This window comes from Rattus norvegicus, chromosome 12 (genome assembly GCF_036323735.1).
Source record: "Rattus norvegicus strain BN/NHsdMcwi chromosome 12, GRCr8, whole genome shotgun sequence".
Lineage (NCBI taxonomy): Eukaryota > Metazoa > Chordata > Mammalia > Rodentia > Muridae > Rattus > Rattus norvegicus.
The window spans coordinates 52,198,779-52,213,537 of NC_086030.1; the positions used below are offsets into that span (position 1 = coordinate 52,198,779).

Consider the following 14,759-nt stretch of genomic DNA (forward strand, 5'->3'; position numbering starts at 1 on the left):
TTGGCAGCAGCCGCAAAGCCACGACATAGTATAACTTTGATTGGTAACTATGTTAGTCCTTCTATATTTAGAGAGTGAGTTAGGTAATCTAAAATTTCATTGGTGGGTGCTGGGGAGGTGCAAGGGTCGGCTTCTGATTGGCTTGTACTGGTGGTCAGTGGTCTGCATACCTATGTCATGATGAAAGAATAAAAAAATATAGCCAAAAAGTCAGAAGTTTAAAAAAATGCAACCTCACCCCTAAGAAGCCAAAATACCTCAAATTCCAGACCCTGCCCTCTACCTGTACTAACTGATCATAAAGTTAGATTAAAACTTAGAGAATAATCTTGAGAAACAGGAAGCTCCTCCCAGGAACTGATGGATCATAAACTTTAACAATCTTGAGAAACAGGAAGCTCCTCCTTGTGATTTTTCATTAGTATTCTCGACACTTTCCAGTGACACCATCCCTGCCCCCTCAGGTTGTGGTTTCTCCCTTTAAATACCCTTTCTCCCAGCCTTTTGGGGTCGAACTCCACTGCCCCTGCGTGGGATATGAGTCTCGACCCCAGTGCACTGGTTCCCGTTAATAAACCTCGTGTGATTACAGCAAGGACGGTCTCACGTGAGTTCTTGGGGGGTCGTGTCACCCCGAGACTTGAGCGTGGGTCTCCCCGCTCCGGGGGTCTTTCAATGAATGTTTAACTAGAGGACGGATAGGACTGCCCAGCACAGATGACCCCAACTGGGATAAGATAGTTTTCCCCCAAGCCCCCACCCCGTCAGCCAAACACTCACCCCCCCCCACTCCCCAACACCCCCATCCCCACCCCCAACCCCGAGGCTGAGGACCCAACCCAGGGTCTTGCACTTGCTGGGCAAGTGCTCTACCACTGAGCTAAATCCCCAACCCCTTGTTTCCCATTTTTGTTGTTATCCCTGTGCTGTTCTTTGGGAGGAGGTTTTATGACCTTCTATCTGGATTTTATGATCTGTTCCTGAGCCTTGTGCCTTACCGCCTAGTTTCTGGGACTTATGGTCTGTTCCTAGAGCTAGTGTCTATGGCCTTCTTTTCGAAATCAGGCCTGGTCCTTAAATGGAGACAAATGGGGTTTATGTTGTCCTTTCAAAGTCAGCACGGTGATTAGACTTGCATCCAATATTTATAGCCATTCCTAGCCTTCGGATAAGTGTGTTCAAAGGCGTGCCTCACTAGATGATTTCATTGTGGTGTATCATAGATTTACAAAAGCCAGGATGGTAGAGTCTACTATGTAGCTAAGCTATATGCTGTCTATTGCTCCTAGGCTACCAAACTGAATAACCTGTTACTGCAATGAACATTGTGTTGGGGTTCAGGAATCACCTCACAAACATGACCTCAGACAGCGACAGTTTGTTGAGCATATACCTCAGGACTGATCGACGAGGGCCACTGTCCACATTTGGGAATTGAATTGTGACCCCCAGTTAAGATTTTACAGGGTTTTTAAGCCTAAAATCCGTAAACATCTGTGTCAAGTTATTCCACCAATTAGGATTTAGGGATGAGGGTTACTTAGGAATATGTCTTTATTGTATACTTATCCTGTTCCCATTGGTTGAGATATTCAACTGTAGCAGTGACTTGTCTAATATTCATGTCTTAACTTGCCACAGTTACCCATGTACATGTTTCTTTCTGCCAAGTAGGATGTCAATTCCCAAGGAGGTCTTGGGAACTTAAACTTTACCCCACCACTACTCAAAATGGAAGTCTTATTCCAAATAGTTTCTTTTTTTTTTCTTTTTTTCAGAGCTGGGGACCAAACCCAGGGCCTTGTGCTTGCTAAGCAAGTGCTCTACCATTGAGCTAAATCCCCAACCCCCAAATAATTTCTTATATTGGTGTGGGTATCTCTCTTATGTTGGGATTCATCCCAGGGGCAGCTTATATCATGAAAGTTTATACACAGGTGCAGGAAGAGCTACTGAGTGGTTGCTTCAGGTCCAAGCTTGTTGTGATTGACACAGTTCTACTGACACCTATCATGATTGGTTTCCAAGGGGATAGAACATAACAGGCTATGTAATCAACCTGACATTGGAAATTTTCCTAGTAATAGCAGAAACATATGAGAAAGTTTCCTTATAATAGCAGGCTAGCCAGGAAACTGTTAGTAGGCCTTAACATTTTACCTAGGCCTTAACAATTGTAGGTACTTGTAATAAAATGGTATCTGTGTATCTAAGTGTAGAAAAGAAACAATATTAATACTGGACATAGGAGTTTTAAAGTTTCATTACAGTCTTTCAGAGTCACTACTGGTAATATTGTTAACTAAATTGTTGCTATGTGGTGCATAATACTGTAGTTGTATCATTTTGGGTTCTATAATTCAAATAAAAATAGTAGATTGATGTTCTCTGCATAACAAGACTCATGAATTCCATGTTCATGGAGCCAGGGTGCACTTTATTTGGTGTGAATTCCTTGATCAAAGACAACACTGTATAGAAAACAATGATGGTGGAATTAGTGAGTCTGTAGATGATAGTTTGTGTAGAAGCATTTCATACAGAGTAGGCAAATCAATACCCATGCTGTCATTCAAGTAAGAAAATATTGCCCCCTTCCCAATGCAATGTTGTCATCCACTTGCTACCAGATCACTGGTTGGTTACCTTGGGGAAAGGAGCCATATCCAGAACTTTATAGTAAACTTTGGTACTAAGAGATTGAATTCTTGGGCTGGAGAGATGGCTCAGTGGTTAAGAGCACCCGACTGCTCTTCCAGAGGTCCTGAGTTCAATTCCCAGCAACCACATGGTGGCTCACAACCATCTATGAGGAGATCCGATGCCCTCTTCTGGTGTATCTGAAGACAGCGACAGTGTACTTATATATAATAAATGAATAAATCTTTTAAAAAAAGAGAGAGATTGAATTCTCTATAGTGGTTATGGTGGTGCAGACATATATTTGTAGGCAAAACACCACAAACACAAAATTTTAAAAAATCTGCTGTACACGGTGGTATGTGTTCTTACTTTCTCAAAAGGAGATCATCTGTTTAAAAATCTTGAGGCTCGGGGTTGGGGATTTAGCTCAGTGGTAGAGCGCTTGCCTAGCAAGCGCAAGGCCCTGGGTTCGGTCCCCAACTCCGAAAAAAAGAAAAAAGAAAAAAAAATCTTGAGGCTCTGCTCCAAAACTGTCTATGGGGAGCTGGCATAGGCTGTAAATCACATCCATGTTTGTCACCGTCAAATCAGACACCACTGGTTTGGCTGGATTGTGTAGCCCACATGGCAGAACAGTTTGTATAAAAGCAACACCACGGACTATTTCATTTTAGAGTCCTCTGTTATGGGCTTTACCTCAAACTAACAGTTTTCTTCGCACTACACGGATGATCTGGTTTGAGTCTACACCCTCAAAGTATAAGCTCAAGCCAGCCTGGAATTCATTATGTATTCCAGGCTGCCTTGAATGTATGGGAATCCTCCTGACTCAGCCTCCAAACTTCTGAGATCACAGGCATGGACCACCACAGTCGCCTGAAGGCAATGCTTCTAAAGCAGATACTTAGGAAATGATCGGGTATGGTGCTGCCTGAGTCAGGCCTCATGGGTAGTCTGTTTCGAAATTTCTTCCTGGCATGATGATGGTGATGAGAACCAAGATGGTTTACTGGACTCTTTGCAGACAATTTCATGGTGAGACAGTGAGAAATAAACAGGGAAGTCTCCAGTGATAGTTCACCTTTATTTAACTTTGGAATATCGATAAGCATTCCTGTCCATAATCTTGTTTAAATTTGTATCATGACCAGAAACTAAGCATGCTTAAAAATGAGCCAACCTCCATGTGAAAATATGTGAAAGTTCCCTCATACTTTGGAAACGACTTCTTCCTTTTTAATTGTCGTCTTTAGTCATGCATAGGTAATCCCACGTTTTCTGTAGGTTGCTTAGCCGGCTCGGAAGTAGCACAAGGCTTTATAAACTTTTTGGGTTGGGTTAACACAGAGGTTTAGGTATAAGTTCCAGGTGGAAACAGATTCAAGGGCTATTAACATGTGCACAAACTGTAAAACTTTGGCATTTGTCACGTCTACTGTAATACTAAAACAAAGTGGAAATGAGGTATTTGGTAAGATTTTCACAAATGTCGCTCTTATGTTCCTTGAGAACATGTACTAGGAGCAGATGCTCACAATTAGCAAATGTTCATTTTAACAAGAGAAAACAACAACACAGCCAAAGCTTTAATTTGAATACCATTTAATAGGGACTACAAGGTGACTCAGTGGTTTAGAGCACTTGTGCATCGGACCCACATTTGATTCCCAACACCCACACGGTGGGATATAACTATGTGTGACTCCCACTCCAGGGAACATGATGCCCGCTCATGCTCTCCACTGGCACCAGCCTGGATCTAGTACACAAATATACATGCATGCCCGCAAAACACTCATACATACAAAACTTTAAAATTTTTAAAGAGAACATTTAATGAAGGGTTTATTTACAGATAAGTGTTCAGAATTAAATCAACCAGTGACGGACAAGCACTCAGGGGAAATACCATCTGAAAAGCAAGGTGTGTGTTGCTAGCTGAAAGCCACAGAAGGGAGGCTGCTAATCACAGAGAAGAACCAAAACCAAGGCCCAGCAGAGAAACAGGAGTAGGACAGATCTCGCCTCTTATGGGTTCAAACCTAGGAAGACGTTCCAGGGAATCTGTCTCTAGAAGACAGAGACTGGGTTGCTAGACAGAGGTAGGGGGCCATCAACACAGAACCAGTACCACATACATTTCCTGATCTTCAGTTGTTCCAAAAGCAGCTCGCCAGAGTTCCAGGAACAGATGACACCGTCTGTTAAGTCCCATTGAACATCTAGGTGCCTAGGAGCTTAAAATATGTTGCTTTGGTCCTAAACACTCAATTTATACAAACAAAGTATCTTAAGCTACTTTTAATCTTTCCATATAGCATTTATTTCCAGAATTCTTCATTCCCTATTCAAACTAATTCCAAATTTACACTCTGAATTGTTCCCTGCAGCCCCCGAGCTTCCTTTGATGTGTCTTCCTTGAGGCCCCTTTGTCTTCTAATTTAAATCTCTGCCCAGGTGACACGCTGCCACCCTTTGTTCCTGTGTATTATCCTTCTTCCTCTTCAGGTGTTTCAAACCTGTTCGGTTCATCACTAGTCCTCACCAGCCTGGTGTGCATTCCTGAGGTCTTCCATGCACTTCAGCCCTGGGTTCTTGGGACGTCCTCAAAATGCAGGGTTAGTTTTTTGTTTATTTTGTTATTGTTGTTTTAAAAAATCATATTTGGGGGGCTGGGGATTTAGCTCAGTGGTAGAGCGCTTACCTAGGAAGCGTAAGGCCCTGGGTTCGGTCCCCAGCTCCGAAAAAAAGAACTAAAAAAAAAAAAAATCGTATTTGGAACATTTTCAGCTCTTCCTTAAATGGTTTTTAGGTTTTTGGGACACAGTCACTATCCTCCTGTCCCACTTAACAAAAGGCTGATGAGACAATCTAGCTTCAAACACTTTCTTTTTTCTCATTTGGCAGTGCAGGCAGTTAAACCAGTGTTTCACTCAGGCCAGATAAATGCTATGCCAACTAGCTTATATGCCAAACTTCAAAGGCTTCCTTTCTTTTCTTTCTTTCTTTCTTTTTTTTTTTAGTTATGTCTTCTCTTTCTATATATCATTGGAATAATTGTTATTTTTGCTTATCAAATTCACTGGTTTATTTACAATGTCCAAACTGCTTTTTTTAAATTCCACTTTAAGCATTTAAAAAAATCTTTTCAGTAATGTTTTGATCTCTACTAGTTCCATTTGAACTTTTTAAAAGTTTACACACACACACACACACACACACACACACACACACACTTTAAAAACCAAACAAAAACAAGGAAAACAAGGTCTTACTGTGTAGCCCAACCTATCTTGGGACATGCTGCAATCCTCTTGCTTAAAAGAACAGAATTACAGACGTGTATCACAGTTGACCTTGGGAATGTATCTCGACTCTCAGGTTTCACCAAGTTTGTATTTATTGATACTCTATTAATTACAGTTGATCTTAGCCAAAAGCTTGAGAAATCACTCACAGACACAGACACAAGCACCCACACACACACATACTCACACATACTTGGTGATTTGTAGAAATACATATGGAAGTCAAGGACATCATGTGACATGATATAAGTCCAATAATGAGAGACAAACAGCACATGTAGATTTTAAAGACTGATAAAGATCTTAAAGGAGAAAATGAAAGTTATTACTAGAACCTGGGGAGGGTGTAGAAAGAGAATGGGTAGAGGACAGTAAACAAGTTCAGGTGCACAACCACAGGGATTCACTTCAAATGCTCCACAGCACAGCAATGTAACTGCACAAAACAAAACCAAGCTTTTAAAATTAGCCAATAGAAGCCAGGTGTGCTGGTGCGTGTCCTTAATTCCAGCACTCCGGTGGTAGCAGCAGGCATCTCTTTGTGAGTTCAAAGCCAGTCTGGTCTACATAGGGAGTTCCAGGCCAGATGAGGCTATGTGAGACTCATCTCAACAACATAAAGCTTTTTTTGTTGTTTTTAGGATTTTTGAATATTCCTAACAGAAAAATGATAAATATATAAATTGATATAATACACATTATATCAATTATCCAGGTCTGATCTTTGCACATTATGAATGTGTATTGAAATGACATACTTTATACCTCCAAAATACATACAACTTCTAGATGGCAATTAAAAACATTAAACAATATTTCACATATATTGTACAGTTTCTAGCTGTTTAAGGCAGGAGAGTCCATCTGGTCTATTACTCCTCCACAGTAGCAAGCAGATGTCTCCATAAACACATTTGCTGGTTAAAACAGGCAACTTTTTGGAAATAATTTATATGTAATGAACACAACTCCCTCACCAAAATCACTTGAGTAGGATCACACTAATCACAGTCTTTGAATCATCAGTTTGAACTCTTATTCAGGGCATTCTTTGTTAGCATTCTCTAGTGGTCAATGGGTTGTCCCTTTCGGATGAGATTTCTGGTTTGCCTGCTGTATGGCTTTTCTCCTGTTCAATGCTTGTAACTTCTGTAGAGGCTCTAGCACTATCACTAGAGGCACTGAAACCAGTGTCACCATAATTTACCTCAGGTGCACTAAGCTGTGTCTTCTGGAAAAACGACTTTTCACAGGGTCTGTCTCTACAGTCTCTTTTCCACATTCTGATCCCCAACTCCTAAAGCTTTTTCAGCAGTCATGGTCTTGATGGACTCTTCTGCATATTCTCAAGAAGTATTAGGGGGACATCTGAACCTGACAGCATCTATCCGAGCTCCCTGCATTTATATGGCCTCTACAGTATGATCTTTTTGGTGTCTGATGAGGTGTGACTTCTTGTTGAAGATACCACCACACTGACTGCACCTATAGGACTTAACTCTTGTGTGAATTGGCTCGTGCCTCATTAGATGTGATTTTCTAGTGAAAGATTTCCCACATTTACCACAAGTATAGGGCCTCTCTCCCGTATGGATTTTCTGATGGATCATAAGCTGTGTCTTCTCAAAAAAGGCTTTTTCACAACCATTGCATTTATAGGTCTTCTCTCCTGTATGATGTCTCTGATGCTTAATGAGTTGCACCTTTTGAACAAATGCTTTCCCACACTCACTGCATTCAAAGGGTTTCTCCCCCGTGTGAATTCTCTGATGCCGAAGGAGCTGTGGCTTCCATGCAAAGGCTTTCCCACAGTCACTGCATTCAAAAGGCTTCTCCCCAGTGTGGGTTCTCTTGTGATGAAGGAGGCTTGACTTCTCAGTGAAGGCTTTCCCACAGTCACCGCATTTGTAGGGTTTCTCACCCGTATGTGTTCTCTGGTGTGATACAACGCTTGACCTCTGAGAGAAGCCCCTTCCACACTCACTGCATTTGTAAGGTTTTTCCCCCGTGTGAGTTCTCTGATGTGTCAGGAGCTGCGACCTTCCAGGGAATGATTTCCCACACTCAGCACACCTGTGTGGTCTCTCCCCTAAGTGACTTTTTTGATGTGTCAGGAGTTGTAACTTTTCAGGGAATGTTTTTCCACACTCAGTACACCTATGTGGTCTCTCCCCTAAGTGACTTTTTTGATGTGTCAGGAGTTGTAACTTTTCAGGGAATGTTTTTCCACACTCAGTACACCTAAGTGGTCTCTCCTCTAAGTGACTTTTTTGATGTGTCAGGAGCTGTGACTTTTCAGGGAATGTTTTTCCACACTCAGTACACCTAAGTGGTCTCTCCCCTAAGTGACTTTTTTGATGTCTCATTAGCTGTGACTTCTTGAAAAAGGCTTCTTCACAGTCATAACACTGATAGCTCTTCTCTCCTGTATGGGTCATGCGATGTTTAGTAAGTTGTGCCTTTCTGATGAAGGCCTCACCACATTCCCTGCTTCTCTGTGGTTTCTCTACTGCATGAATTCTTTGATGCCTAATGAGAAGTGAGTTCCTCCTGAAGGCTTTTTTACACTTACTGCATACATAAGGTTTCTTCCCTCTATGTGACCTCTGATGAGTAATAAGTTGTGAATTCCAAAAGAAAGCTTTTCTACACTCACTACATTTATAGGGTTTTTCTCCTGTATGTGTTCTTCGGTGAATGATGAGTTTCAATTTCTGAGAGAAAGCTTTCCCACAGTCACTGCAACGATAAGGTTTACCCATTGTGTGAATCATCTCCTGCCTGTTTTGCTGTGACTTCCTGCTGTAGGCTTTCCCATGTGTGCAGAGCTTCTGTCCAGCATGAGTTCTCTGTTGCTGAATGACCAGGGACTTCCCACTGAAAGCCTTCTGACGTTCATCACAACCATCTGGTTCTACTGAGTGACTCTTTTGGTGAAGAGCAAGCAGGGACTTTTGTGCAAAAGTTTTCCCACATCCATTGCACTGATAGGGCTTCTCTCCTGTATGATTTCTCTGGTGTACAGTAAGCTGTGATTTCTTGTTAAAAATCCTACCACATTCCATACATAAATAGATCCCAGAATGTGTCATTTGGTTTGTAACAAGCTGTGACTCATTACTGTTTGCTTTTCTATACTTATTACAATCATGGAATTTTCTTTTACTGTAGGATCTGTCAAATTTTAGATAAAATAATAATTTCTTACTCACTTTACTTTTTATTCTTCCACAGTTACTTTTTAGAATAAAAAAATTTAAAGGATTTTTTACATTCTTTTCACTTGTACCACATATATGGAATCTCATTTCTAAATAAACAGAGTTCATGCTTGGCTGAAACAGTTTCTCCAAAACATTATCTCCATTGCCTCTTTCCATCCTTTTAAGCTTGTCTTGTTTATCTTGAGGCCATGGCTCAGAATTACTGTTTAGCCAGATTTCTAAAAAGAAAAGAGAAATGTACCACACTATATGAATTCTTCAGTGATTGTATTTATAAATAAAATTTCTAAAATAAAGCCTACTATCCTGGGAAGAAGGTAAGCCCTCATATAATATATGCTAATTAGAACTAATTGGTTTTCTGTTTGTTTTGGAAACAGTTTTTCTATGTAGCTCACACAGACCTCAAACTAAAAATCCTCCTGACTTAAATCTCATAAATACTAGAACTCCAGGCATTTGTCCTGGATAATGAAACATAAAAATTAAATTCTGAATTTCAAATGATATAAATATGCAGTAACCTGTGATTTTCGAGTATATGTCTAGAACTCAGATGCAAAAGATCATAAAAGGCAGGTAACTACTCATACAAAATATACTGAAAACTGAGAAATAAACAAATATTAACATTGTAACACACTCAGCTTTTGAATGATATTTAAAAAAAAAAAAAAAAAAAAACCTTGGCTGAGATGCAGAGCAAGCACAGGCTACCAACCTTATATCTGGAAGATGAGAAGCCCTAATTTTCCATACCATAATTACATTACAAAAACCCTCAGTAGCTGGTAATGGTGACCCACTTTTTTTAAAAAGTTTTTTTAACAAAGGGTTTCTCTGTGTAGCCCGGGCTGACCTCGAACTCAGAGACCCACCTGCTTCTTCCTCCCAAGTGCTGGGATAAAAGGCCTGGGCCACTACTGCCTAGAGTTGGCACACGTTTTTAGTCCTAGTACTTGGATGGCAGAGAGGCAGGTGGATCTCTGTCAGTTTGAAACCAGTCTGGTCTACATAGCAAGTTCCAGGCCACACAGTGGGCTCCTGTCTTAATCAATCAATCAATCAATCAATCAATCAATCAATCATGGAAGGAAGGACGGAAACAATCTCAGAGCCAGCAAAATGACTTAGTGAGTTAAAAGTGTCTGCTTAAGTTCATTCCCCAGAACCCACACAGTGGAAGAAGAGAACAAACACACAAAATAAAAATGAAAAAAAATTCCTTTAAATAATCTCCCTTAAGATCATCAACTGAGAGGCTAGAGTGATGGCTCAGTGGTTAAGAGCACTGACTGCTCTTCCAGAGGCTCTGAGTTCAATTCCCAGCAAGCACATGGTGGCTCACAACCATCTGTAATGGGATCCGATGCCCTCTTCTGGTGTGTCTGAAGACAGAGACAGTGTACTTATATGCATAAAATAAACAAATCTGTTTTTTAAAAAATACATCAACTGAATCACTGGCATCAGTAACTTGACCATCACTAAAACAATTTTTGCCTTTAAAATATTTATATTAATTTTTTTATTTGTGTGTACATCCTCAGCATACATACATGTTTGAAAATCAAAGGGCAGCTTGAGTCAGTTCTTTTCGCGTGCCATGTGGGGTTCAGGAATCAAACTAAGGGTATCATGGTTGGTTGCAAATGCCTTTATTGACTGAGCCATCTCAACACCTGCTCTGAAGGTCAGGCTGAACTTAGACTTGTGGTGTTCCTTCTGTCTCAGCATCTCAAATTTACTGTTATCAACGTTTGACATTAATCCTTTTTTTAATTGGGCCAATAATTAAACCTATAAACAAATATATATATATGTATCATATATAGATGATGCTAGCAATAGAAGTTATTGCAAACCATGAGAAGGTTTTATGTAACTTTAGAATGGGCAGATCAAAACTTCAAGGTTATTCCTGAGTACTTAACGAACTTGAGACGAGCCTGGAAGACCCTATTCAAAGAAAAAAAATATTTGTATTACATTAGGATAGTATTTTTCCTTTTAAGTGCAATTACATTTGAATTCCACATGATTGCTGATTAAACTTGTTCACTGTATTGATTTTTCTGTAATTTTGCTTGTGTTCTGGTAATGGGAATTGAACCGAAGGCCTTGTGCAAGTTATGCAAACCCATCCAGTCCTGTTTCTCTTTTTGAGAGAAGGACTCACTGTGAATTCTGGACTCAAATGCATGATAAAGTCTAGGCTGGCTTCCAATTTACTTCACAGGTGCTAAGATTAGAAGATTTCAGAGAGAGAGAGAGAGAGAGAGAGAGAGAGAGAGAGAGAGAGAGAGAGAGAGAGAGAAAGAGAGAGAGAGAGAAAGAGAGAGAGAGAGAGAGGGGTTTTTTTTTTTTTTTTAAGATAGCACCTCTGTACATAGACCTGGTTGTCTTGGAACTCTCTCTGTAGATTATGCTGGCCTCAAACTTACAGAGATCTGCCTATTTCTACCTCCTGAGAGCTGGAATTAAGGCACGTGCCACCATGTCCAGATTACTGAATACTTGAAAGTGACGTTGTGGATCACTGTCCTCTGAGAATAGCAACTTAATACATGCTGGAGTCATCTGAGAAGAAGAAATCTCAACTGAGAAAAATGCCCCATCATATTTGCCTATAGGCAAGGTTGTAAAAAATCAATCATTTTCCTGATGGATGATTGATGTGGAAGGGCCCAGCCCACTGTGGGCGGTGCCATCCTTTAGTAGGTGGTCCTGGGGTGTCTTAAGAAACTGAGCAAACCAGGAGGAACAGGCCAATAAGTAGCACTCCTCCATCTTACTTAAGTTCAGAGATGGATTACCCTTTTCCTGAGAGACAAGTTTTTTGGTGGGGAATAAAGGTACCATCCAATTATCAAATATTAGAATCTGAGAGAAGGAACCAACAAGTGCTGCTGATATGAAAGAGAACAAAATAAAGACCTGATGGTTCATGCACAGATATGAGGGGAAGTAAAGTCTATAGTTTTTGTTTGAGTTTTGTTTTTGTTGCTGTTTGGGTTGCTTTTTTTTTTTTTTTTTTTTTTTTTGGTTCTTTTTTTCGGAGCTGGGGACCGAACCCAGGGCCTTGCGCTTCCTAGGTAAGCGCTCTACCACTGAGCTAAATCCCCAGCCCCGGGTTGCTTTTTTAAGATGGAGTTCCTTCTGTACCCTTGGCTGTCTTGAAATTCACTCTGTAGACCAGCCTGGCCTTGAACTCACAGAGATCTGCCTGCCTCTGCCTCCCAAGTGCTGGGATTAAAGCCATGCCCGACCACCAGTCAGCTTAAATCTGGTGATTAAAAACAAGAATCATGGGCTGGAGAGATGGCTCAGCGGTTAAGAGCACCCGACTGCTCTTCCAGAGGTCATGAGTTCAATTCCCGGCAACCACATGGTGGCTCACAACCATCTGTAAAGAGATCTGGTGCCCTCTTCTGGTGTATCTGAAGACAGCTACAGTGTACTTATATATAGTAAATGAATAAATCTAAATAATAATTTAAAAAAAAAAACAAGAATCATAAGATAAAAACAGAGTCTATCTGCAGAATTTGCAGCAAGCCATTTTATGAATTATGAGAGAAAGAAACAGTAATTTTGTTTTTTTGTGAGTTTTTTTTTTTTTGACAAATATCTCACTTAGCCAATCAAACTCACTGTGTAACCAATAGCCTTGAACTCCTTATCCTCCTGCTTCTACTTCCTAAGTGGTGGGCCTAAAGGCACGCACCACGATGCCCAGACTCAAAGACTGTACTTTTAAAATAAAAATAAAGGGCTGGAGATATGACTCAGTGGTTAAAAGCACTTGTTGCTCTTGTGAAAGATCCAGGCTTGCTTTCCAGTACTCATATGGTGGCTCAAAAATCATTCATAACTTCAGTTCCAAGGGACATGATGCCTTCTTCTGACCTCCTTGAGCACCAGGCACACATGGTGCATATAACACATATTCAGGCAAAATATTCACACATATGAAATAGGTAAATCTAAGAAAAATCCACGTAAGATTATAGATTATGTTTATCGAATCCCAGCTACTTGGGAGCCTTCCAAATTCATATCACATCTGGGAAACTTAGTGAGATCCATGTCTTTAATAAAAAAAAAAAACTGGAAAGTCTGGCATGGTGATACATGCTTTTAATCTCAGTACTGAGGAGGCAGAGTTGGGAGGATCAAAGCCAGCTTGGCCAACAAAGCAAGTTCCAGAACAGCCAGGGCTACATAGTAAAACTCTGTCTCAAAGACAAACCAAAAAGGAGTTGGGATGTAGTTCAGTAGTAGATTACTTGCTTAGTCTATGTAAGATACTGGCATCAATCCCTAGTACTACAAACCCTGTGTATATATAAACTCAAAGGTTTAGGAATAGAATTGTGTCAAAAAATAAAAATGAAAACAAAAAAACCCATTAACCTAGGCATAACAGCTTATGCCTGTAATCCCAGCACTCTAAAGCACGATGTGTGCCAGGCTAATTACACACTGCTGCTATTGTGTGGGGCACGTGCATACTTCTGCACTTTGTGTCTGTCACATGCTGGCATACAGAATCCTTAATTCTACCTACTTCTCCAAAATAATAGTCCTACTTCTGACTTCAGCACAGCATCTAGTAATCTTTAAAAAACTCTGACAGATTGAAAATTTTATCATGATTTCCAAGCCTTTATAGCCCTTTTTTCCTCCCCCGACTCTTCTACCACATCTCATAAATACTCTGAAATATTTAATTACAAAGATATTTTCTGCCCTGGGACCTTTGCCACCATAGCTGTCTCAAGATTTAGGAACTTTAAATAAAAATCTATGAACAACATTTCAAATGTACTCACCTGTTCCTGAAAATTTTAAAACTAAATTTTTACCTTTCCTAATGTTTGTGATTTCTTACCTAAAAAGTTTTGAGTTAGGATTTCTTCATCCATTATCCGTGACTCTTCTTGGTCTAGCTTGAAAGCTACATCAGGTTTGATGGTTTGATTACCTATAAATTAGAAGCAGAGAATTTGAGCCCAGTTGCTTTAGTTGAGAGACTCAAGCATAAAGAAATTTTATTATAAAGGCCAGGAAATATTGGCCTGGAGAGATGGTTCAGCGTTTAAGAGCATACGCCAGGGTTCAGTTCCCAGCACGGTAATTCATAATCATATGTAATTCTAGTTCCTCTGTGGGCACCAGACATGTATGTGATGCAAATGCATACAAGCAAAACACACATGCACACAAAATACATGAATCTAAAAGAACCGTTAAAGACCACAAAATAAAGCAAGTGAGAGAAAAAAATCATTATATATATATATATAGGAATGGTATATAAATGAGGAAATTTGAAATTTGAGACTAAGATCTAAATCAGCAAACACAGCAAAGGAATGCTTACTAGCCACACACTAAATTACAGCAGAAACTCTCACCCAAGAAGACAAGGCTGCTGCAGTTCTCCAACATCACATCTCTGTATAAACTCTTTTGAGTAGGGCTAAGCAGCTGCCACTCGTCCCAGGAGAAGTCTACAGCCACATCCTCAAATGATATCTGAAAAGCACAATCTCTGTTTGATGTGAAGTGACTCTCGTGG

At 40.3% G+C, this 14,759-nt stretch overlaps 1 protein-coding gene across 24 annotated transcripts in view; it reads right to left on the bottom strand.

Moving 5' to 3' along the window:
- Positions 1-3,708: 3,708 nt before the first annotated feature.
- Zfp605 (zinc finger protein 605) overlaps positions 3,709-14,759 on the bottom strand; it is a 32,296-nt gene continuing 21,245 nt past the window's right edge. For 5 of the 24 annotated variants that reach the window (XM_017598571.3, XM_017598568.3, XM_017598572.3 and 2 more), the window contains exons 3-5: positions 14,596-14,716; positions 14,070-14,162; positions 4,229-9,393 (exon numbers count right to left, since the gene is read on the bottom strand). In XM_017598571.3, coding sequence (XP_017454060.1) covers positions 7,355-9,393; positions 14,070-14,162; positions 14,596-14,716 — 2,253 coding nt within the window. In that variant the 3' untranslated portion in view covers positions 4,229-7,354. Of the gene's footprint in view, positions 9,394-10,671; positions 11,135-14,069; positions 14,163-14,595; positions 14,717-14,759 lie in introns of those variants that run through there. The other 19 variants (XM_063271807.1, XM_063271812.1, XM_063271808.1 and 16 more) reach the window with 7 other exon arrangements.